The 19,896-nt window shown below is 61.9% G+C and overlaps 12 protein-coding genes and 1 non-coding gene across 13 annotated transcripts in view; 8 read left to right on the top strand and 5 right to left on the bottom strand.

Annotated features, from left to right (window-relative positions):
- PAN0_020c5898 (serine/threonine-protein kinase KIN4) overlaps window positions 1-676 on the bottom strand; it is a gene marked incomplete at both ends in the record, with an annotated part of 5,484 nt that extends 4,808 nt beyond the window's left edge. The window contains 2 exons of the mRNA XM_014798592.1: window positions 1-273; window positions 622-676. The exon at window positions 1-273 is cut by the window's left edge and continues 4,808 nt beyond it. Of these exons, the coding sequence (XP_014654078.1) occupies window positions 1-273; window positions 622-676 (328 nt within the window). The remainder of the gene's footprint in view (window positions 274-621) is intronic.
- A 1,060-nt stretch (window positions 677-1,736) lies between these two features.
- On the top strand, window positions 1,737-3,497 carry PAN0_020d5897 (rad52/22 double-strand break repair protein; the record flags this gene model as incomplete). The annotated part of the gene is made up of 1 exon (XM_014798591.1): window positions 1,737-3,497. One exon carries the CDS (start codon window positions 1,737-1,739, stop codon window positions 3,495-3,497), a length of 1,761 nt encoding a protein of 586 aa, XP_014654077.1.
- Window positions 3,498-3,891: 394 nt separating this feature from the next.
- Window positions 3,892-4,886, top strand: PAN0_020d5896 (mitochondrial carrier; the record flags this gene model as incomplete). The annotated part of the gene is made up of 2 exons (XM_014798590.1): window positions 3,892-4,097; window positions 4,172-4,886. 2 exons carry the CDS (start codon window positions 3,892-3,894, stop codon window positions 4,884-4,886), a joined length of 921 nt encoding a protein of 306 aa, XP_014654076.1.
- A 209-nt stretch (window positions 4,887-5,095) lies between these two features.
- Window positions 5,096-5,389, bottom strand: PAN0_020c5895 (uncharacterized protein; the record flags this gene model as incomplete). The annotated part of the gene is made up of 1 exon (XM_014798589.1): window positions 5,096-5,389. The coding sequence occupies one exon, from the start codon at window positions 5,387-5,389 to the stop codon at window positions 5,096-5,098; it is 294 nt and encodes a 97-aa protein (XP_014654075.1).
- A 466-nt stretch (window positions 5,390-5,855) lies between these two features.
- On the bottom strand, window positions 5,856-8,708 carry PAN0_020c5894 (ribosome biogenesis protein tsr1; the record flags this gene model as incomplete). The annotated part of the gene is made up of 1 exon (XM_014798588.1): window positions 5,856-8,708. The coding sequence occupies one exon, from the start codon at window positions 8,706-8,708 to the stop codon at window positions 5,856-5,858; it is 2,853 nt and encodes a 950-aa protein (XP_014654074.1).
- A 577-nt stretch (window positions 8,709-9,285) lies between these two features.
- On the bottom strand, window positions 9,286-9,996 carry PAN0_020c5893 (response to unfolded-protein; the record flags this gene model as incomplete). Its single annotated transcript, XM_014798587.1, has 1 exon — window positions 9,286-9,996. The coding sequence occupies one exon, from the start codon at window positions 9,994-9,996 to the stop codon at window positions 9,286-9,288; it is 711 nt and encodes a 236-aa protein (XP_014654073.1).
- A 731-nt stretch (window positions 9,997-10,727) lies between these two features.
- On the top strand, window positions 10,728-12,407 carry PAN0_020d5892 (phosphoacetylglucosamine mutase; the record flags this gene model as incomplete). Its single annotated transcript, XM_014798586.1, has 1 exon — window positions 10,728-12,407. The coding sequence occupies one exon, from the start codon at window positions 10,728-10,730 to the stop codon at window positions 12,405-12,407; it is 1,680 nt and encodes a 559-aa protein (XP_014654072.1).
- Window positions 12,408-12,571: 164 nt separating this feature from the next.
- Window positions 12,572-13,436, top strand: PAN0_020d5891 (uncharacterized protein; the record flags this gene model as incomplete). The annotated part of the gene is made up of 2 exons (XM_014798585.1): window positions 12,572-12,620; window positions 12,907-13,436. 2 exons carry the CDS (start codon window positions 12,572-12,574, stop codon window positions 13,434-13,436), a joined length of 579 nt encoding a protein of 192 aa, XP_014654071.1.
- Window positions 12,603-12,732, top strand: PAN0_t020d0001. Its single transcript has 2 exons — window positions 12,603-12,640; window positions 12,697-12,732. It is a non-coding gene; the product is annotated as a tRNA-Met (tRNA).
- A 55-nt stretch (window positions 13,437-13,491) lies between the features above and the next one.
- On the top strand, window positions 13,492-14,811 carry PAN0_020d5890 (mitochondrial carrier; the record flags this gene model as incomplete). The annotated part of the gene is made up of 1 exon (XM_014798584.1): window positions 13,492-14,811. The coding sequence occupies one exon, from the start codon at window positions 13,492-13,494 to the stop codon at window positions 14,809-14,811; it is 1,320 nt and encodes a 439-aa protein (XP_014654070.1).
- A 250-nt stretch (window positions 14,812-15,061) lies between these two features.
- PAN0_020d5889 (carboxymuconolactone decarboxylase protein) lies at window positions 15,062-15,829 on the top strand (the record flags this gene model as incomplete). Its single annotated transcript, XM_014798583.1, has 1 exon — window positions 15,062-15,829. The coding sequence occupies one exon, from the start codon at window positions 15,062-15,064 to the stop codon at window positions 15,827-15,829; it is 768 nt and encodes a 255-aa protein (XP_014654069.1).
- Window positions 15,830-15,902: 73 nt separating this feature from the next.
- PAN0_020c5888 (uncharacterized protein) lies at window positions 15,903-17,448 on the bottom strand (the record flags this gene model as incomplete). Its single annotated transcript, XM_014798582.1, has 4 exons — window positions 15,903-16,495; window positions 16,578-16,996; window positions 17,084-17,269; window positions 17,363-17,448. 4 exons carry the CDS (start codon window positions 17,446-17,448, stop codon window positions 15,903-15,905), a joined length of 1,284 nt encoding a protein of 427 aa, XP_014654068.1.
- A 70-nt stretch (window positions 17,449-17,518) lies between these two features.
- PAN0_020d5887 (4-nitrophenylphosphatase) lies at window positions 17,519-19,555 on the top strand (the record flags this gene model as incomplete). The annotated part of the gene is made up of 1 exon (XM_014798581.1): window positions 17,519-19,555. The coding sequence occupies one exon, from the start codon at window positions 17,519-17,521 to the stop codon at window positions 19,553-19,555; it is 2,037 nt and encodes a 678-aa protein (XP_014654067.1).
- Between the last annotated feature and the right edge of the window lie 341 nt (window positions 19,556-19,896).

Raw genomic sequence — 19,896 nt, 5'->3', positions numbered from 1 at the left:
GGGGGGGGATGTGCACACGCAGGCCAGTGCAAGGAGACGTCGAGGCGTAAGGGCGAGGATGGGAGTGTGAGCCATTCGATGAGTTGGCGGACGAGGAGGAGGAGAAACGAAGGGGCAAAGCAGGGGCCGGAGCGGAGGTGTGCGAGACGGCCAACACGCAACACGCAGTCGCAAGCGTCCCACACTCGCTCGCTTTGGAGCGTGGGACGCGTGTGTGCGTGTGCGAGTGCGAGTGTGCTGTGCGGCGTGTGCGTGCGCTGTTGCTGCGTGCGGCTGTGGCAGGCGTTCCAAGAAAATCGCAATCCCAAAAAGTCCAGTTCAAAGGACAGCGCAAAGACGGACGGGGCGTTGGATGGGCGGCGGTGGGCGTGCGTGCGTGCGTGTGTGCGTGTGTGCGTCGTGTCAAAGCCGAATCGAGTCGAATCCTGCAAAAATAAAAAAAGAGAGATTGCGCGCCGGCGCCGCCGCCGCCAAAAAAGGGCGTCGAATCGGAGACTCAAAAACAGGGCAGCCCGTTTGGGGTGCATCGCCGAAGCAGGCTCGGCGAGCCATGCGAGAGCAGCAAGCAACAGCGTGAAATGGAGAGCAACACGCAAGGAGGTCCTCAGTACGAATGCACACGCGCGGATTGGAAGCGCCTGGCTGCGCTTGGGCTGCAGCTGTCTGCACCGCGCATCTCTGTTTTGCAGTGCAGTGCAGTGCAGTGCTTGGGCTGTGCGTGCCTCTCGTATTGCAGCTCGAGGCCGCATTGTCTGTTTCATCTCTCTCTCTCTCTCTCTCTGTGCGCTGGTCACGAGTCGTAGGGGTGGGGAGAGGCTGGTGAAGGCACGGCACAAACTGCGGCACGCGAGACACGCCCTCGCCTCCAAGCGAGACTCGAAAGTGGGCGATCAAACCGGCTCTTTGCGTCGGAGTGGGTCTCTTTTTCGGAATTGCAGTTGCAGCACGCGCCACGTCAGACCTTGCCTGCTGGCTTGCTGGCTGGCTAGCTGGCCTCCTTGCCCCTTCTCTCTCTCTCTCCTTGCACTTTCTTTGCCGCTCGGACAATAGAATCCCCCCCCCCCCCTCCTCCCCCGCTTTTCTGGCGGTTTTGGCGCGCGCTTCCCACGACCGGTGCAATCAAGCTCTCGTTTAAAAGAAATGGAAAAAGGACAGCGCATTCCGACACTCTGGTTGCGAGGGTGCGCGGCTGCTCGTGTCAACGCGCCATGCAGGCACCACACACACATCCCTCCCAAAATGGCTCGTCCGGCTTGATCCTCGCGCGGCTCTGTTCGACAGATAGGGGCGGCCTGCGTCCGACGGGGCGTTGTGGCCACAGTCTCAGCCCGAGTCACTTGAGACTCCCTCACTCCCCTTCACACCGCCCCGCCCGTCAAGTGGCAAAAGTTGAGCAGTGTTAGGCCCTTCGAGCGCTTCTCCCAAATCACGTGCACTGCGCCCATTTACGCGTCCGTCGCGACTCGTCACTCCCAACGCGCAACGCAGGCACACGCAGCCAAATTTGCTCAATCCTACGCTCAGCTCAGCTCAGCGCAGCGCAGCGCAGCGCAGCCTCAGCCCTGCCAGCCGCAGCCTCAAGCGAGGGTCCAGCTCGGCTCCGCATACACCCTCCAACAGCGTGGCTGAGTTCGAGCAAGCAACGCCTCCACCACCTTCATACATTCTGCCCAATACCACCAACACCGCCTCGACCACCACCACCTCGATGCCAGCATCCTAGCCTTACCTCGCCCATGAATTCGGCCGCCATCCACTCGGCCAAACTCATCGCCGAGTTTGAAAAGGAGCAAGAAGCTTCGCTCCCACCACCGCCACGCTATCCGTCCGAGTTCCCCTTCGGTGCTCCGGCAGCCGGTCCGTTTGGCGGGGCGAGTGCGGCTAACTTCGGGAGCAACACCATGACCAGCTTTGCAGACGCCCAAGCTGGCCACGCCACCGACGATGGCGCGCCCAGCTACCAGCCACGCAGGCTGACCGACTACGACTACCCGGGCGGCTGGGGCGCACAGACGTTCAGCGGTGTGGGTGGGCTGACGCAGGACAGCGCCTCGCGCGTCGCCACGCTCCAGGCCAAGCTCAACCAGCGTCTGGGGCCCGAGTACCTCTCGCAACGCCCTGGGCCGGGGGGAAGCAAGAAGCTCACGTACATCGAAGGCTGGAAGCTCGTCGACCTGGCCAACGAGGTGTTTGGCTTCAATGGATGGGCTACCACCATCCAGAAGCTCGAGATCGACTTTTTGGACTCGCCCGACGGCATGCGCTGGAATGCAGGCGTTACGTGTATCGTGCGTGTCACGCTGCGCGATGGCGCGTTCCACGAAGATGTCGGGTACGGCAGCGCGGATAACGCGCGCCAGAAACACGCAGCGATTGAGAAGGGAAAGAAGGAGGCGGTGACCGATGCGACCAAACGAGCACTCAAGAACTTTGGCAAGTTGCTGGGCAATTGCACCTACGACCATCAGTACTCGACCCATGCACTCAAGGTTACGAATCCACCGCCCAAGTTCGATCCGGCAGAGCTGCATCGTCGCCCGGAACTTAGGCCTCCGCCTCCACCGCAGCCGCAGCCACCACAGCCGCACGTGCAGACTGAGCAACCGCCGAGAAAGCTTCCGCCTGCTCCGGCACCTGCGTCGGCAACAAACACCACCGCCGAGCGCGCTGCATCCACCACCAACGGCGCGGCGGAGGCTTGCACAGCTGCCGCGGCGCCTGCTGCTGTACGTCCTGTCGTGGTTGTCGCAGAGAACGCCATGGACGACGCATCGAAAGATGCGGTGTCGGAGCGTCAGCAGCGGTCCATGCTCGCGCGCCAGGCGTACCTCGAGCGCCAACAGGCGGAAGCACGCAAGCACGCCACGCCTGCCGCGCCGCGCGCCGAGATCGCGCCGAGCTCCGACTCGTTCGACGACAATCTGCTGGACGAGCTCGCGTACGACGAATCAGCACTGGCCGATGCCGAAGCCGCGTCGCACGCGCTCGAGATGCAGATCGACCAGCCGCGTCGATCCGACGACTCTTCCTTCATCGGTGCTGATGATAGCGGCGTGGCGTTTGCGGCCGAGCAGAGTACGGTGACGATCAAGCTGGAAAAGGCGCGCGAGGTGGAGATGCGCAGGTCGACGAGTCCGGTCAAGCAGGTCAAGACGGATGCGGTGCTGCCGCGGCGCGCGGGGAGTGTGGGGCGGTTCGTCTCGCCTCCCCCCGCCCCCGCACCAAGAATGCGCAATGGAGCAACGAGCTTGTCTGCTGCATCGTCGGCGGGTCGTGCAGCAGCGGCAGGTGGGCCGAGGAGGTTCGCTAGTGCGTTGGGTGCGGGCGTGGGCGTCGAGGGCACAGTGTCGCGCGAGGCGGGCAGAGCGATGGGCGAGCTGGTCAACCATGCCTATGTGCCGCAAGAGGCGAGGGGCGTAAAGAGACCCAGCGAGGCACCCGCCGAACGAAGCGTCCCACCTGCCCCGCCGTCGGTCAACGCCACACGGCCGTCGTAACTCCACGCTCGCACCAGTGAAGCAATAGTTTTCGCATTGTTTGCAGTGGTCATGCTGGGAAATGATGCACAGATGCGTGTGAGGGGTTAGGATTGGGAGCGGAAGCTTCGGACCGGAGTTGGGGCAGCATCGGTGTGCAGATCGGGGTTTTGCAGAAATGTTGGCTGTGTGAGCGGAAGGTTGTTGTCGATTTCAGGGCATCGGGGGGGATGTCCAAAAGCGTGGGGAAAACCGGGGAGCGAATGAGAAGCTTGGATTTAATCTCTTCTTGGGCGGTTGGGGATTCGGGTATCCGCCGTGATCTCACGGCCGCGCGGCGAGTCACGTCTGCAAGATTGCCGATGCCCCTTGGCTTCCGAACTCCATCTGTACCTCAGTCTCGATCACGGCAAAGATGTCGGGAACAACTCAGCCCAAGCCGTTGCCGTTCTATGCGCAGTTCACCGCCGGTGCCATCGCCGGTGTCACCGAGCTGCTGTGTTTGTATCCGCTCGATGTGGTCAAGACGCGCATGCAGCTGCAGGGCAAAGCCGAACTGCCTGGTCAGGAGCGATACAATGGCATGGTGGATGCTTTTCGCAAGATCATCAAGTCTGAAGGGTAAGCTTCACCTCCTCGCTCCCAAATCCAGATCTTTTATGGTGCTGACTGTGTGGTTCTTGGGGGGAATGTAGTGCTGGACGATTGTACCGTGGGTTGGTGCCACCTCTGATGCTCGAGGCACCTAAGCGTGCGGTCAAGTTTGCGGCCAACGATTTTTGGGGCAAGACATACAAGTCGCTCACGGGCCAGGAGAAGATGACGCAGTCGCTTTCGGTTCTCACTGGATGCTCTGCCGGAGCCACCGAGTCGATTGTGGTTGTGCCGTTCGAGCTGGTCAAGATCAGGCTGCAGGACAAGGCGCAAGCGCACCTCTACACGGGACCCATGGATGTGGTTCGCAAGATCATCCAAGCCGATGGTCTTCTCGGCCTCTACGCTGGCTTGGAGTCGACGTTCTGGAGGCATGTTCTGTGGAACGGCGGATACTTTAGCGTGATCCACGCGCTGCGTGCACAGATGCCCAAGCCCCAGAGCAAGGGCGAACAGCTGCGCAACGATTTCTTCTGCGGCGCTATCGGCGGTACCATCGGCACCGTACTCAACACCCCCGCCGACGTGGTCAAGAGCAGGATCCAGAACACCCCCAACGTTAAAGGCGTGCCGAGAAAGTACAACTGGACCTTCCCCAGTATGGCCATGATCGCCAAGGAGGAGGGTTTCGGTGCGCTCTACAAGGGCTTCACGCCCAAGGTGCTCAGACTGGCCCCCGGTGGTGGTGTCCTGTTGCTGGTCGTGGAGGTCGTGCTGCAGCAGTTCCGAACCGCTCTTGGCCCTCCGTACATCTAAACGCGATTAGACCAAATGATCATGATCACATACACGAATGCAGTCACACCTGCAACCCAAGAGACACAACAGGCATTTGCATTGGAGGAAGGATTTGCGCATGTGACAGGACCAGAATTTTAACAGCTTTGCTTCGGGGAACAGACCGAGGATTGCATTGGGGAGACCAGGAGAAGGGAATCGCGATTGATTGACGTTGATAGGGAGGATTACAGTTCGAGTTGGAATCCGAGCTCGTCTGTGGCGTGGGATTCGAGCGACGAATCGGGATCTTCTTCCTTTGGCGATGGCTGTGGTTGTGGGTGTGGTTGGGCGGGTGTGTGTCTCTTGATAGCAGCAGGAAGTTGAACAGCAGGCGGGGAGCGCGAGAGCGGGCTAGCGGCGAGACTGAGCAGCTCATCGCGCGAGTACGAGATCCTCGGCGTACCTCCCGGCGTGGTCCCATACACCGACGCCGCGGTGCTGGGCGCGGGTTGAGAACGAATGGCGATGCTAGAAGACATCTTTATACGGCTTGACGAAATATCAATGCGGGGTAGAGAGAGGATTGGTTGGTGGGAGGAGTCGAGGGTGGTGGGGTTGGGGGAATTCTTATATCTTTCCACCGAGAGGCTGTTTGGCGGAGCGGTTCAGGGTCTAAGATAGGCAAGTCGCCGAAAGTGCCAGGCAAGGTGGGGAGAGCGCGGTGGAGGCAAAGCACGCCAAAACACTCGGAGTTTTTGTGACGTGGCTCCAACCCCACACGCCTTATCGAGCACGAGCCATGCACCCGCACTCTGGCGCCATCCGAATCCAACCGACCAAGTTACCGCTCACGCTATCTTATCTCGCCACCACGCAATCCACCCTTCCCTTCTCCCGTCTCGCACGGGGCAACCGCTCCCTCACACAATGCCGAAATGTCGCACACACTTGGCCGGAGGAATGAAACGAAAGTTTAGCGCTAAGATCATGTGTGCCGGGGGGGGTCTAGGTCTGCATGTCATCCTCCTTGTACACCTCGCTTCGAGGCAGGGGCAGCTCGTCATACGCACTACCAAACGGATGCGCCCACTTGGGATACACGCGCTTGTACAGATTCATGAGCACCGTGTCCATCTGGCTGATGGGACCGTCAAAGTGCGCCTTGAAGTAGCCGTGCGTGCCGAGCGACTCGGTGATGTGCCCCGTGCGCCCGAGCTTGGTGTGCAGCGTGATGGGCTTGAACCAGTACACGTCCTCGGGGTTGAAGAACATGAACCGGATCGTGGCCGTCTTCTTGTGCACCTTGTACGGGTGGCCCGACAGCAGGATGCGCTTGGCATTGATGCGCGTGGGTCCGGCATCGATGAGGTTGCCGAATCCGACGAGGTGAGGCATCTGGGCTGCGGAAACGCCCCGCTGGTCGTACCCGGACTCGCCATCGATGGAGCGTTCCCGAAGCAGCACGGCGGGAGCAGTACTGCCTCCGAATGTGATTGGTGCGTAGACGGTGGCGACAGAGGCAGAGACACCGGGCCGAAGGAAGCGCTCGAACTTGTGCACGTTGTTGACGCCCTTACCCCCACCGCGAGAGTGCTGGCTGAAGATCGGATTGACGCGGAAGCGGCGTGGACCAAGACACAGCACGAGAGGGTCCTTGGAGCGCACGGGCGCGTCGTACTCGGTGTTGCGCGTGACGGTAAAGTTGATGACGCTCTTCTTGTGCTCGTGCCTCAGCAGGCCGAACAGCACAAACGGCACCGCCACATCCACCTTCGGCAGCTCGATATTGCTCGCCCGAGCACGCACCGCCGCGGCGCGCGGCACGTCTTTGACCCACACGGTCACGCGGAAGCCAGGCTGCACACCGTCCAGCAGCGCAGCACCCTCGACGCGGCGGCGCGTCTTGTGGAAGTCCTCAAACTGGAAGATGCGCGCATAGTCGCGCGGCAGATCCTCGTACGGATCCCAGGGCGAGGTGCGGAACGACTTGAGCCCGCGGTAGCGTGCGAAGCGCTGGCGCGCCGCGATCTCGAGCGGCGTATCCACCTCGTCGGGGAATTCGGCATCGTCGCGCTCCTCGCGCTCGCGCTTGCGCTGCTCCTGGTACGCGCGGTACTCGGCCTCGGCCTGCGCATCGTCCACGTCCTCGAACGCCATCTCGGACATGCTCTCGCTCGGCTGCGCGTGCTGCTGCGCAATCGCCGCCGCCTTCATGCGCTCGTAGTCGTCAATCGCCTCGTTCACCTCGACATCCCCCGTGTCCATGTCCTCGTCGGCTTCCTCCGCCATCATCGAGTCGGCATCGTCGTCGTCGTCATCGTCTTCGTCTTCGTCCGACTCGATGATCCAGGCGGCACGGTACTTGGCGTTGTCCTTGGCATTGCCGCTGCCCTTGATGATCGTCTTGGGCGTGGTGCCGGGCAGCGCGGGCGGGGGCGGCATCTCGCCGTCGGCACGCTGCTTGGCAAACTGCTCGGCCGCCTGCATCTCCTCCTCGGTCGGCCACGTCTGCTCGTTGCCCATGTCGTCCGGCTCGTTTTCGGAGACGAGGTCGTCGGCGAACTCGTCGTCGCGCGTCTGCAGCACATCGCCCGCCGCCAGCGGTGCATCGGCGACAGTAGCGGCGGTGTCGGCATCCGTCATGGCAGCGTCGTCAGCGTCGGTGCTCGCGGCCGTGGTGGCGCTCGCCTTGGTGTGCTTGGTGCGTGCGTTGGGCGGCGGTGCGTACGCGATGCGGTCCACCTCAAAGTCGCCAAAGTCCGGAAGATGGATCAGGCGGTCCGCCGACATGGGTGCGCCGCGGATCCAGCCGGTCACCTTGAGGGTGCCTCGTTCTTGGTCGTGGCCGTTGAGACTCGCGATGCCGTTCGCACCGTCATTGGCGTTGGTAGCGTCCGGGTTGGGAGCGGTTTCCCACTCTGCGTCTTCGCTCACCATCCACGCGCGGAAGTCGCGCCAGGCGACGCGCTTGGGTGTGGCGGTGGCCAGCGTGCGCAGCAGCGCGCCGCGCTCGGCGCGGTCGTCGAGTGCATGCACCTTGTCGACGTCGGGCGAAAAGTACTGTGCGAAGCTGAGCAGCGACTTGCGCACCTCGTTGGCCGCCTTGAGTGCGGCACCGGCCTTCTTGCTGCCTCCAACGCCCGTGGCGCCGTCCGGATGGAGGGTGGGCACGGCGACGACGACGGTGGGCAAGCCCTGCGCCTGGAGCGTGCGCAGGCAGAGCTCGCCCCACGAGCCCGGGTCGATGGCGGTGGATGCGGACAGGACGAGCAAGACAAAGTCGGCGCACTTGCATGCGTCGAGGATGGGGTAGAGCGCGCCGTAGGGAAGCGGAAGGAACTGGATGGTCTGACGGAAGCGCGTCGCCTCGAGCTCGCAGTAGGGCAGGCCGGTGCGCAACGCATCGTCGACGCTTCGACCAGGCACAGGCTGGACGCCGCCGTCGAGACCTTCTTCCTGGATCCTCCTCACCGCCTCCCACGAGTCGCCGTCCTCGGCGAGGTCGACGACGGCGCAGATGCGCGGAGCGCCTGCACCGGCGCCGGCGAAACCCTTGGAGAGACCGTCCTTGCCCTCCCTGGATGCGGCGGAGGAGAAGATGCGGTTGGACTGGACGAGAGCATTGCGCTTGGAACGCTGTGCCTGCTTGGCGTGGTTGCGGCGGTGCTGGCGCGAGCCCACCTCGTTTCCGGCGGCCGAGAGCGGCGAAGCCTTGTGCGAGGAGAGGCGCGAGGTGCTGGAGACGTCGCTGGCAGAGCGACCTTTGGACGCCTCACGCAGCGAGGTCTTTGTGGCGTGCTTCGACTTGAAGGCCTTGTTGGACTGCCTCAGCGACGAGGCACGGTGATGGTGGGGCATGTTGGCGGTAGGCCCTGTGGCGCCCAGAGCTGGACGAGCAAGACTCTATGTGGCCCTGCGTTTGGTGAAGGTTGTGCTGGTCGCTGTTTCTCTGTTGCCTGTCTTGCTCGAGCGAGGATGGTGGGCTGCAGCGATGGTCGGTGGCAATGATGTTGCGAGTCGGAGGCAAGGAGTGGTGGTGAGGACGGCGGGCCAGTCAGGGTCTCGTTTCGTCTTTCTTTTTGGCTCAACTTTTTTCTTTCTTCCTTGCTGCTGCTGCCTCGAGCTGGAAGAAAAGGTGCTTTTTCTTTTCTATGTTTTTTCGCTCACTTTTTTGACGCCGAGAAAATTTTGAATTGAGCTCGCCGGCGCTCCACTTTGGCACCTCTCCGGGTCCCGATTTCGGACATCCAACGATCCGCGCGTGCCCACGTCGATACGAGCTCAGGCGGCATTATTGTACTGTGGTCCCATTTCGATTGCGATTGCATTCGCTTTGCTATAGGGGGTGATAAGGACGCACGTTTGTCACACTGCTTGGAGACACGGTGATGACAACGACGACGACGGAACACGCCATTGTGGCTGAGTTGTCCCCTCAATAAGGCTGGCTGGGCGCACGCGTGCCGGTGGGTGTTGGCGGCTGGCTCGGATACGGGCTGGGGGTGGGCGGTGGAGCAAAGAAGCGGAATCGGAGGCGATGAAGGATGGGGAGCTTGGGGAAGAGCACAAAGAGGAGTGCGCAAAAGTTGAGCCCAAAGAGCAGCGGGTTGTAGCGCGTGTAGTGCGTCGAGATGAGGAAGAGGCCGATGGGCACCGAGGTGAGCCACTTTTTGGCGGGGGTGTACTGTGCGCCCTCGTCGATCTGCTCCCACAGCGTGAGCTGGTCGTATACGCCTGCGTTGGACTCGAAGGGGGTGCCGGTGACGTAGTGGAACATGATGTAGGAGAGCGCCATGTATCCGAGGTTGACGAGCGTCCAGGAGGTGTCCTGCTGCATGGCGGGGATGACGTCGAGCAGGATCTTGGCGAGCAGGATGAGCACGACGTGGATGACCCACGCGCCCTTGTAGTTGACCCAGTCGGCGTTGGCGTTGAAGCCGGTGGACTGGTCGATCATCTCCTCGTGCGTCTCCTCGACGCGCGTCACCGACACGAGCGACGACGAGCGTGCGCGTCCATGCGGCGGTCGCTTCACCGGTGGTGGTGCTGCGGACGTGGAGGATGCGCTGGCATATGCGGTGCCCGGCGGGCTGATGTGCAGTTGCGGCGGAGCACCACCATCTTGTCCGATGGACGACGAGGCCATGTCGAGTGTCGCCGAGACGATGGATCGCAGAACCTGCTGCGCTTTGCTAGGAATCCGAGAATGTGTCAGACGGCGTTGCCGAGTCGATGCCGAGTCGATGCCGAGTCGATGCCGAGTCGCTGCTTGCTATGTGCGCTGATCTGTAAGTGGAAGAGCGGGCGGAGGCTAGGATGGAAGAAGTCAGCCGAGATAGATGGATGAGCAATTGATTGCGACGGCCGATTGTCGGATGACCCTTCCGACCTGAGCCACGGCAACTCTCTCTGTGCGTCTGCAGCGGCCGTCGTCAGCGCGGCGTCAGCGCAGCATCGAATTCACTTGCACAGCAACGCTTCACATCCACGATGACCGCCCTGTTGGCCCTTGTCGCAGCGCCTCTTTTTGGCCGGCCGGCACGTGTTGTGCGCAACACCTGTCGATCTCACACCCGCTTCCTAATTCGCGCATTTTTCCGCGCTCAGTCTTGTTAGAGCTAAGAGCACGCGCTGTTCGCCTCACCGCCTCATGCCCGCCGCTGCACGTCCCCATCACCTCCACGCATCCGTGCGGCGATTCGCGCGAAATTTCAATCCCCAGGTGGGACCAGGCGAAAGGGCAGAGGCGCCGACAAGTGTTGGTTGGAATTCTTCCAGAGCTGCTGCTGCTGCTCAGTCGAGCCCCAGCACGTTCCACTCGCTTCTCACTTCTCCACCATCCCCTTCCATCGCTCATCACTTTTGGATATCCCAGCAATGGCGCTACCCTCCACCATCTCGGCGGCTCAGGCCCACCTCGGAGACGGCCTCCCCACCGCGCTCATCACCACCGCATCGCAGGCGCACCCCAAGCCCGCCGACCAGACGTTCACCTACGGCACCGCCGGCCTGCGCACGCGCGCCGACATCCTCGACAGCACATGCTTCCGCGTCGGCCTCATCGGTGCACTCCGCAGCAAGAAGCTCAAGGGCAAGACCATCGGCCTCATGGTCACCGCAAGCCACAACCCGGAGCACGACAACGGCGTCAAGATGGTCGATCCGCGCGGAGAGATGCTCGAGTCCAGCTGGGAGCCCTTCTGCACCCACATCGCCAATGCGGCGGACGACGACGAGCTCATCGCCTCGCTCGACAAGCTCGTCGCACACTTCAAGATCGACCTCGCCGCCCCGGCCTCGGTGGTGGTGGGCTACGACACGCGTCCGTCGTGCAAGCAGCTCGTCCAGGCCATCGTCGACGGCCTCGCGGCGTTCGGCGCACAGACCATCGATGCCGGCCTCAAGACGACGCCCCAGCTCCACTACCTCGTCAAGTGCCTCAACACCCAGGGAACCCCGGACGCGTACGGCGAGCCCACCGAGCAGGGCTACTACAAGAAGCTCGCCGCCGCCTTTCTGCGCCTCGTGCCCAAGTCGTCCGACGTGCCGCCGCTCGTGGTCGACTGCGCCAACGGCGTGGGTGCCTATGCGCTCACCAATTTCATCAAGTATCTCCCAGAGGACCGCATCGCCTTCCGTCCGCTCCGCACCAACACCACCACCGCCGGCGCGCTCAACAGCGGCTGCGGCGCCGACTATGTCAAGACCAACCAGTGCCTGCCTGTGGGCTTTGAAAAGGAGGGCCTGCAGCCGGGAGAACGCATGTGTTCGTTCGACGGCGACGCCGACCGCATCGTCTACTACTACCTCACGGGCCCGCCCACCTCCAAGGACTCGTTCCGGCTGCTCGACGGCGACAAGATCGCGTCGCTCGCAGCAGGCTACCTCTCGGAGCTGGTGCAGCAGGCTGGCATCAAGCTCGAGCTCGGGTGTGTGCAGACCGCCTACGCCAACGGCAGCTCCACCAAGTACCTCAAGCAGCGCGTCCCCGTCACGTGCACGCCGACGGGAGTGAAGCATCTGCACCACGCCGCCGAGTCGTACGACATTGGCGTGTACTTTGAGGCCAACGGGCACGGCACGGTGCTCTTTTCGCCCTCGGCACAGCGCAAGATCAAGGAGGCCTCGCCGTCGTCGCCCGCGGCGCAGACGGCGCTCGAGCAGCTCGGTGCGCTCGTCGACCTCATCAACCAGACGGTGGGCGATGCCATCTCGGACATGCTGCTGGTCGAGGTGATCCTGCGTGCGCGCCAGTGGGGACCCATCGAGTGGGACGGCGCCTACGAGGATCTGCCCAATAAGATCCTCAAGGTCAACGTCAGGGACCGCTTCGTCTTTAAGACCGAGGATGCCGAGCGCAGGCTCACCAGCCCGCCTGGGCTTCAGGAGCGCATCGACGAGCTTGTGGGCAAGTACAAGGACGCGCGCAGTTTTGTGCGTCCCAGCGGCACCGAAGACTGCGTGCGCGTCTATGCAGAGTGCGCCATCGCCTCGGAACTCGCACCGCTCGCCAACGGCGTCGCCAAGCTCGTCTCGGACTACGCCTCGCTCTCCTGATTGCAATCCTACGCCTCCGCCTTGTTGTCTTGTACCTGAATAAAACCATATCGCCATGCCTCTTCGTCGTGTGTGTGTGTGTGCGTGTGAATCATAGAAGCGACCGCCATACCCATACCGCATCACCCAGGGTTGAGTTCGTGTGCCTTGCGAAAGACTATAGAATGGCAACACCTGTCGCACCGCACAACATTCGCTTTCGTGGCCTAGTTGGTTAGGGCGTAGGTCTCATACGTATTCACCAACGATCCTGCTTGCAGGAACACACCTACGAACGTAACGTTCAGATATCCTAAGATCGCGAGTTCGACTCTCGCCGAGAGCATTTTTTTCGATTTTTTTATGCTCTTTTTATTTTGGGGGCACAATTTGTTCTTTTGGTGGACTTGGTTTGCTTTTGGCTTTGAACGCGAAGGTACGATTACTAGGAGCAATGATGGGGGGTTGGGCATGGTTGGTCGTTTTGAAGAGGGAGGGACACGCGTGTGGAGTTTTTCAGGCTATCACGCGGCTACTGGTGGTGATGGATGCTCGCTTCACCCCCGCGCGCGTCGGACCAAGCGGGGCAGAAGGAGCGGCTTTTTTGTTATTTTCCTCACCGCGGCTTGGAATGGCAGAAGAGAGGAGAAAGAAAGGAGGACCGGTTACCAATCGCACGGCGCGGGGGAGAGCGCAGCAGCAGCGGGGCAGCCAAATCCAACGCCAACAGCCGGTCCAGCCGTCCGTCTGCATTCCAATTCCAGTCCGGCTCAGCCGTCAAAGCGCAGCCCGGTAAAGAGTCGGCCCATCATCCCCCACACTCCGCTTCCGACCACCAACATCGAGCTCAGGCGGCCACTCGCCATCCAGAAGAGCAACATCATTCGACACGGCTGTGTTCCAGCCAACTCTCCACGGAAAGGTCAACGCGAAGCAGCATCGGATCCGACACCTGCAACCAGCACAGACGCACACGTCCACACAGGTCCGACTCCTCGAAACGAACGCGGCGCAGCTCAAGACGCCGACGCCGACGCCGACGCAGTGTAGCGGGGAAGAAGGGTGTTATTCCGGCAAAGCGCGGACCGGCACACGCATCAATAGCATGGCGGCACCACGCCCACAGCATCCGCCATTGTGCGAGACCGACTCGGCCGCATCCGACCCTCGCGACGTGCAGCGACCCTTCGACCTCAAGGGCAAGTCTCGCGCATACGACGGCTTCACAATATCCAACCCCACCTCCAGCGCGCGCACCGTCGCCCCTGCCGCCGCACCCGTCTCGACGCTGCTCGGCGACACGTCGGACAAGACGAGCTGGAACTATGTGCTGCGCTCCGGATTTGCGGGCGGGATTGCCGGATGCGTGGCCAAGTCGGCCATCGCGCCGCTCGACCGCGTCAAGATCCTGTTCCAGGCGCAGAACCCCGAGTTTGCCAAGTACTCGGGCCGCTGGCTCGGCGTCTTCCAAGCAGGTCGCGACATCGTTCGGTCCGATGGGCCGTCGGCGCTGTTCCAGGGACACAGTGCGACGCTCATGCGCATCTTTCCGTACGCGGCGATCAAGTACATGGCGTACGACAAGCTGCACTTCTACCTCATGCCCACCAAGCAGTCCGAGACCTCGGGGCGTCTTTTCCTGGCCGGGTCGGCAAGCGGGGTGTTGTCGGTGTTCCTCACGTATCCGCTCGAGCTTATTCGTGTGCGGCTGGCGTTCGAGACCAAGCGCAAGAGGCAGAAGGGTGGGGTAAGGCGCATCATTCGCATGATCTATAGCGAGGGCGCCACCGAGGCGCCGTTCAGCAGCGATGCACGCAGGCGCGCGGCCAGGACGGCACAGTCTGCACAGCAGGCGAATCTCAGCACGGCCGCTACGAGTGCGTCGGCGAGCGCGTTGGGAAGCGCGCTAAGAGCAACCGATCCCAACGTGCCCTCGGCAGCCGTGCCGGCGGGGAATAGGTTGTTGGCACAGTATCCGGTGCTCAAGTTCTACCGCGGGTTCAGTGTGACGGTGATGGGCATGATCCCGTATGCGGGCACGAGCTTTCTCGTGTTCGGAAGGTGCAAGACCATGCTTCAGGACCTCTTCCCGCCGTCGGAACCAGCGGCAGATGTACCCGGTAGTAGACGCAGGTGGTTCTGGCCCAGCAAGACCGTCGTGGACCTCTCGGCGGGTGCATTGGCGGGCGCATTGTCCCAGACAGCCGCGTACCCGTTCGAGGTGATCCGGAGGAGACAGCAGGTCGGCGGCATCATCCGCCCCGGAGCAATGCTCGGCATGTGGGAGACCGCGGCGTGGATCTACAAGACGAGTGGATGGAGGGGGTTCTATGTGGGACTCAGCATTGGCTTCTTGAAGGTGGTGCCGATGACGAGCATCTCGTTTGCAGTGTGGCTGGGCATGAAGCGGCAGATGGGCATCTGAACTCAATAGAAGAATGTCGATCTCCGAAAGCAGTGATTGTGGGTGTGTGAAGAGGTTAGAAGATGTGCTGAGGGTGTGGGTGTGGATGTGGGGGGCACGTGTTGGTGCATGGACCCGCTAATAAAATGCGCGTTGATGGGGAAAAAGGGTTGTGGAGCTACCACCACAGCGTGATTCGATGCAAAGGGTACTGGTTGGACTGGCCAGAGCGAGTCTTGCGCTGCCTCGTAGCGTGACGTCTACAAGGACCATGTCGAGCTCCAGCTATCCAGCAGTGGCGGTGCCTGCGGGGGTGACAAGGGCCGAAATCCTGGCGTTTCGTGAAGCGCTATCGGCGCCCGTTCGCGAGCGATCGTGGCTGTTGGTTCTTACTTCGGCTCTTGCATCCTCCCACCACGGGCCCGAAACCATCACGACGCTCTACGAACTTGCGCTTTCGGAAAGCACGGCCGACAAGGCGGCGGCGCAAAGCATCCAGCGCCGCATTCAGGAGACGCTCGTCAAGGGCAGTGTGATCTTTGGCATCCCCCCCGCCCTCGACACGGTGTTTGAACTGCTGGCGCACATTCGATCCACCAACCCTTCATATCTGCTGACGAAGGACGACTTTACGAGGTCGCATCTGCTGGATCAACCCATCTCCGCCCTGAGGGGGAAAGCCGAGGAGGCATTGAAAAGGGTATACCGCCATAATTTGGACGACATCCTAGACGTCAAGATGAACGACAACATGCAGGATATCAAGTTTTTGACGCTCGACGTCAACTACGGACTTAATCTCGCTCAGCAGGGCGTGATCGATTGGAGAGATACCGAGCTGGTGGTGCTCGCCGCGCTCGTCACGCAGAATTGCCGCGCAGAGGTGCTCTGGCACATGCGAGGGGCTATGCGTGCAGGCTGGTCAGAGCAGGATGTCCAGTCTGTAAGACAGGTCGCCATCGATATTGCGAAGCGTCTCGGCATGCGCACCGATAAGGTACCAGCGCTCGCGGCTGTCAGCGAAGACTCTAATGACTAGCAGCACCAACAGGGAACACAAGCAAGCATTCAATCTCGATCCACGTGCAAACCTTCCGGTCTTTATGATTGCTTTACTGCGCATTGCGAGCAGCTCGGCCAGTGCGACCACGAGGCTCCGGCTTGAGGTATTCGTTCACGCCCGCAGCCAGGTTGGACCACCACGAGTCACCCTCCATCCCCGCGAGCTCGGTCTGGCGCTGCGCTCTTCTCGCCTGAGCCCTAGCTCTTGTGTTGGGCGCCTGCGGCTGGGTGCGGAAGCTGTCGCCGACACCCTCAAACCAGCGCGCGGGATCCTGCTGGAAGCGCTTCAGCTCGTCCTGCACCTTGCCTGCTGCGCGGAGTGCCGAGAGCGCATCGATGCCCTGCCTCTGCCCCTCGGTCACGAGCGTGCGCAGCAGCGCGCCAAAGTCGACCCCGTTGCGGTCGGCGCCGCCATCGGGACGTCCAAACAGATCGGCAAACGCACCGAACCCAGCGCCCAAGTCGGCGGGAAGGTCGGCGGTCGGATCAAATGAGAAAGCACGCTGGTCGTTGCGCGACCCCCGCGTTCGTCGACGTGTCTGCGATGTGGTGCGACGCCGCGAGTTCGCCGAAGACGTGCCCGCTGCCGAGCTCGAGGGGAGCTGCGAGTAGAGACTGTTGAAGAGCGGGCCAAACGTGTTGACTGCCGAAAGAGTGCGAGGCAAGAACAGTCGGTCAGCCTTTGAACACTGCCGTCACGCGAAATAAGGTTTTTGGCTCAGTACGGAATCGCACGCGGGCAGGAAGCGATGTCGATCGATGCTTACGCTGATTGAGGAATCCGCCGCGGCCGGGGACGGTGCCTGTGCTGTTGATGGCGTCCGTGTTGTCAGTCCACCACGCCCAGATGGCGATGAGCGCGCCAATGATGGCGCCCCACTTGATGCCGAACCACGCGAGCGAGATCATGGAGCGCACGGTGCGGTATGCGGTCACCAGCGCAAAGTATGCGAGGAAGAAGGTGATGAGTGGTGGCAGCAGCGTTGACGTCCACGAGGACGGGTCGTTCGACGAGCCGAGCAGCCGGTAGATGAGGTTGGAGAAGCCAGCGAGCACTTGAAACACCGGATATGGCACGACCTCGGATAGCAGGTTGTGCAAGAGGCCGTGGGCCTCTCCCGCAGTCTCCGCCATGGTGTGCGAACTGCAGAAAGAGTTGGTGGAGGAGGAGGAGTAACGAGTCTCGTGTGCTGCACGACGGAAAAGACAGGAGTCGGGTGCGGCTTTTAACGCTTCGTCAAGGTCTTGTTCTGCGTAGAGCGGAGGGAGCCGATGCGTGGAAGCGAAGAAGATGGAAGGAGGAGACGGTGGCGAGAGGTTTGGTTCCACGACGACAAGGACGTGGAGGGTAGAGCCACAAGCAGCAGCGGTGCCGTGTTGCTTTTTCTTTTTCCCAGACGTCACCTCCTCCTGGTCCCTGCATCTCGGTCTACGCCCAAAAACAACAAAAACGTGGAGGCGCGACTCGCATTGAATCGCCCGATCTTTCGAATCCTCAGAAATGGCCGACCAAAAAGGCAGCCGATAAAACGCCGCGAGAAGCGCCGAGGTGCGACGGAGATTGTGGAATCGGCGACTGAGCGGCGGACGGATCATCCCACAAAAACGTGTCGCCGTCCTTCTTGCCTTCACTCCAAGGGCTCTTCCATAGACACACGCCGCAACCATGTCGCGCTTCCTCGGGCGCCTCTCGCGCACGCCATCGACGCACTCGATCAAGTCGAACCAGTCCGACGCCAACGCCGAGCCGCTGCCGCCCAAGACGTCGCAGATCCTCACCACGCCCGCCGCGGGCTGCGTGCCCAAGCCGCGCGATCCGCTCACGCCCGAACAGGAGGCCAAGCTGGCCGAACTCGAAAAGTACACGCGCAGCGTGGCATCGGAAACCCCGCCGGCCGCCGACTACGAGGTGTGGGAGCAAAAGTGGCTGGGCGAGCACAATCTGTACCAGCGCTACCTGCGTGCGGCCAAGGGCGACGTGGAGAATGCCAAGAAGCGCATCAAGTCGACGCTCGAGTGGCGGCGCGAGTTCCGGCCCGAGATCATCGCGCCGGCGAGCATCGCGCACGAGGCCGAGACGGGCAAGCAGATCGTTTCGGGCTTCGACAAGGACGGAAGGCCGCTGATCTATCTGCGTCCGGCGCGCGAGAATACGACGCCGAGCAACGACCAGGTGCGATACCTGGTGTACACGCTCGAGCGCGCCATCGACCTCATGCCCGAGGGTGTGGAGAACTATGCGATCGTGATCGACTACCGCGGGGCGACGTCGCAGTCCAACCCGTCGCTCTCGACCGCGCGCACGGTGGCCAACATCCTGCAGAACCACTACGTGGAGCGCCTCGGCAGGGCGTTTGTGATGAACGTGCCGTGGTTCTTGAATGCCTTCTTCACAGCCATCACGCCGTTCCTTGACCCGATCACCAAGGAGAAGATCCGCTTCAACGCCAACCTCGCCGAGTTCGTGCCCGCCGAGCAGCTCGATGTTGAGTTCGGCGGACGCCACAACTACGAGTGGAACTTTGACGTGTACTGGAACACGCTCACCGAGCAGCGTGGAATCTCCGAGGATGGAAGCCGCAAGCAGGCGGGTGCCAAGCCGGCGGCTGTCGACAAGCACGCGGATGCGATTGCGGCGACGCAGCTCACGGGCGACGGCGCCACCGTCGGACTGGGCGCTGCAGCTGGTACCACCGCGGCACTTGCTATTGCTGCGGGCTCTACTGGGGCAGTGTCGGCGAACGGTACCAAGCCGACGGCGTACAAGTACCTGCAGGAGGTGGCGGACTACGAGGAGCTGCTTTCGAAGTACGACACGTTCCTGTTCGACTGCGATGGCGTGCTGTGGTCGGGCGACGAGACGATCGCGGGCGTCGTGTCGGTGCTGCAGAAGCTGCGCGCGCGCGGCAAGTCGGTGATCTTTGTGACGAACAATGCGTCCAAGTCGCGCGCGACGTACCTCAAGAAGTTTGCGGGCATGAACATCGAGGCGTCGCTGGACGAGGTGTTTTCGTCGTCGTATGCGTCGGCAGTGTATCTGAAACGGGTGCTCAACTTCCCGGCGGATCGCAAGGTGTATGTGATCGGCATGCACGGGATCGAAGAAGAGCTGGATGCCGAGGGGATCCTGCACTGCGGCGGAACGGACGGCGAGGACAACAAGTTCCTGCCTGCGCTCGACTTTACATCGCTGCAGAACGACGAGGCGATCGATCCCAAGGTGGGAGCGGTGGTGTGTGGATTCGACATGCACATGTCGTACATCAAGATTGCGAAGGCGTTCAAGCATCTGACGCGGCCAGGATGCGAGGGTGAGGTGGAAGCGGGCAAGGAGGGTGGAGGATGCCACTTTATCCTCACCAATGACGACTCGACGTTCCCAGCCAAGGGAGGACCGTGGCCGGGCGCAGGAAGCCTGTCTGCGCCGTTGATCTTTTCGACCAAGCGCACACCGACGATTGTGGGCAAGCCGCACAAGCCCATGCTGGACTGCATCATTGCGACCAAGCAGTTCGACCCGGCGCGCGCCATCATGGTGGGCGACCGACTCAACACGGACATCGAGTTCGCCAAGGCCGGTGGGATCGCGAGCATGCTCGTGCTCACGGGCATCTCGACGCGCGACGAGATCGAGGGCGAGCACGCCAAGACCGTGCCGGACTACCTCATCAACAGTCTGGGTGATCTGGACGCCGTGCCCTAGATCTGCCATGACTCTGCTCGCTAGATGTGTCAATGTGATAGAATAGACGGCCAAGAAGCGTGCGTGTGATGTGGACTGGATCGGAATTGGATCGGGAATAGTCGCCAGGAATCGGTCGAGAAAGGCAGATATGAGACCCAGGCGCGAGGTGCGGGTGGGGTAAAGACGCGGCGAAGCAGCGTGAAAGTGGGGATTGCGGGGGCGGCGGGGGCGGCGGGGTAATGTAGGAACCGCCGCTGCCGGCTTGGCTTGGCTGCTTCTGCCTGACATTCCTACCTCGCCGTTCAATGGGTAGGGACGGGACCAAGGCGCAGATCTCTAGGCCTCTATCCTCACAACGG

Source organism: Moesziomyces antarcticus (assembly GCF_000747765.1).
Source record: "Moesziomyces antarcticus DNA, scaffold: scaffold_v10020, strain JCM 10317, whole genome shotgun sequence".
Taxonomy (NCBI): Eukaryota; Fungi; Basidiomycota; class Ustilaginomycetes; order Ustilaginales; family Ustilaginaceae; genus Moesziomyces; species Moesziomyces antarcticus.
Note: the sequence above shows the minus strand (reverse complement) of the source record. Positions and strands in the feature narration are given on the sequence as shown.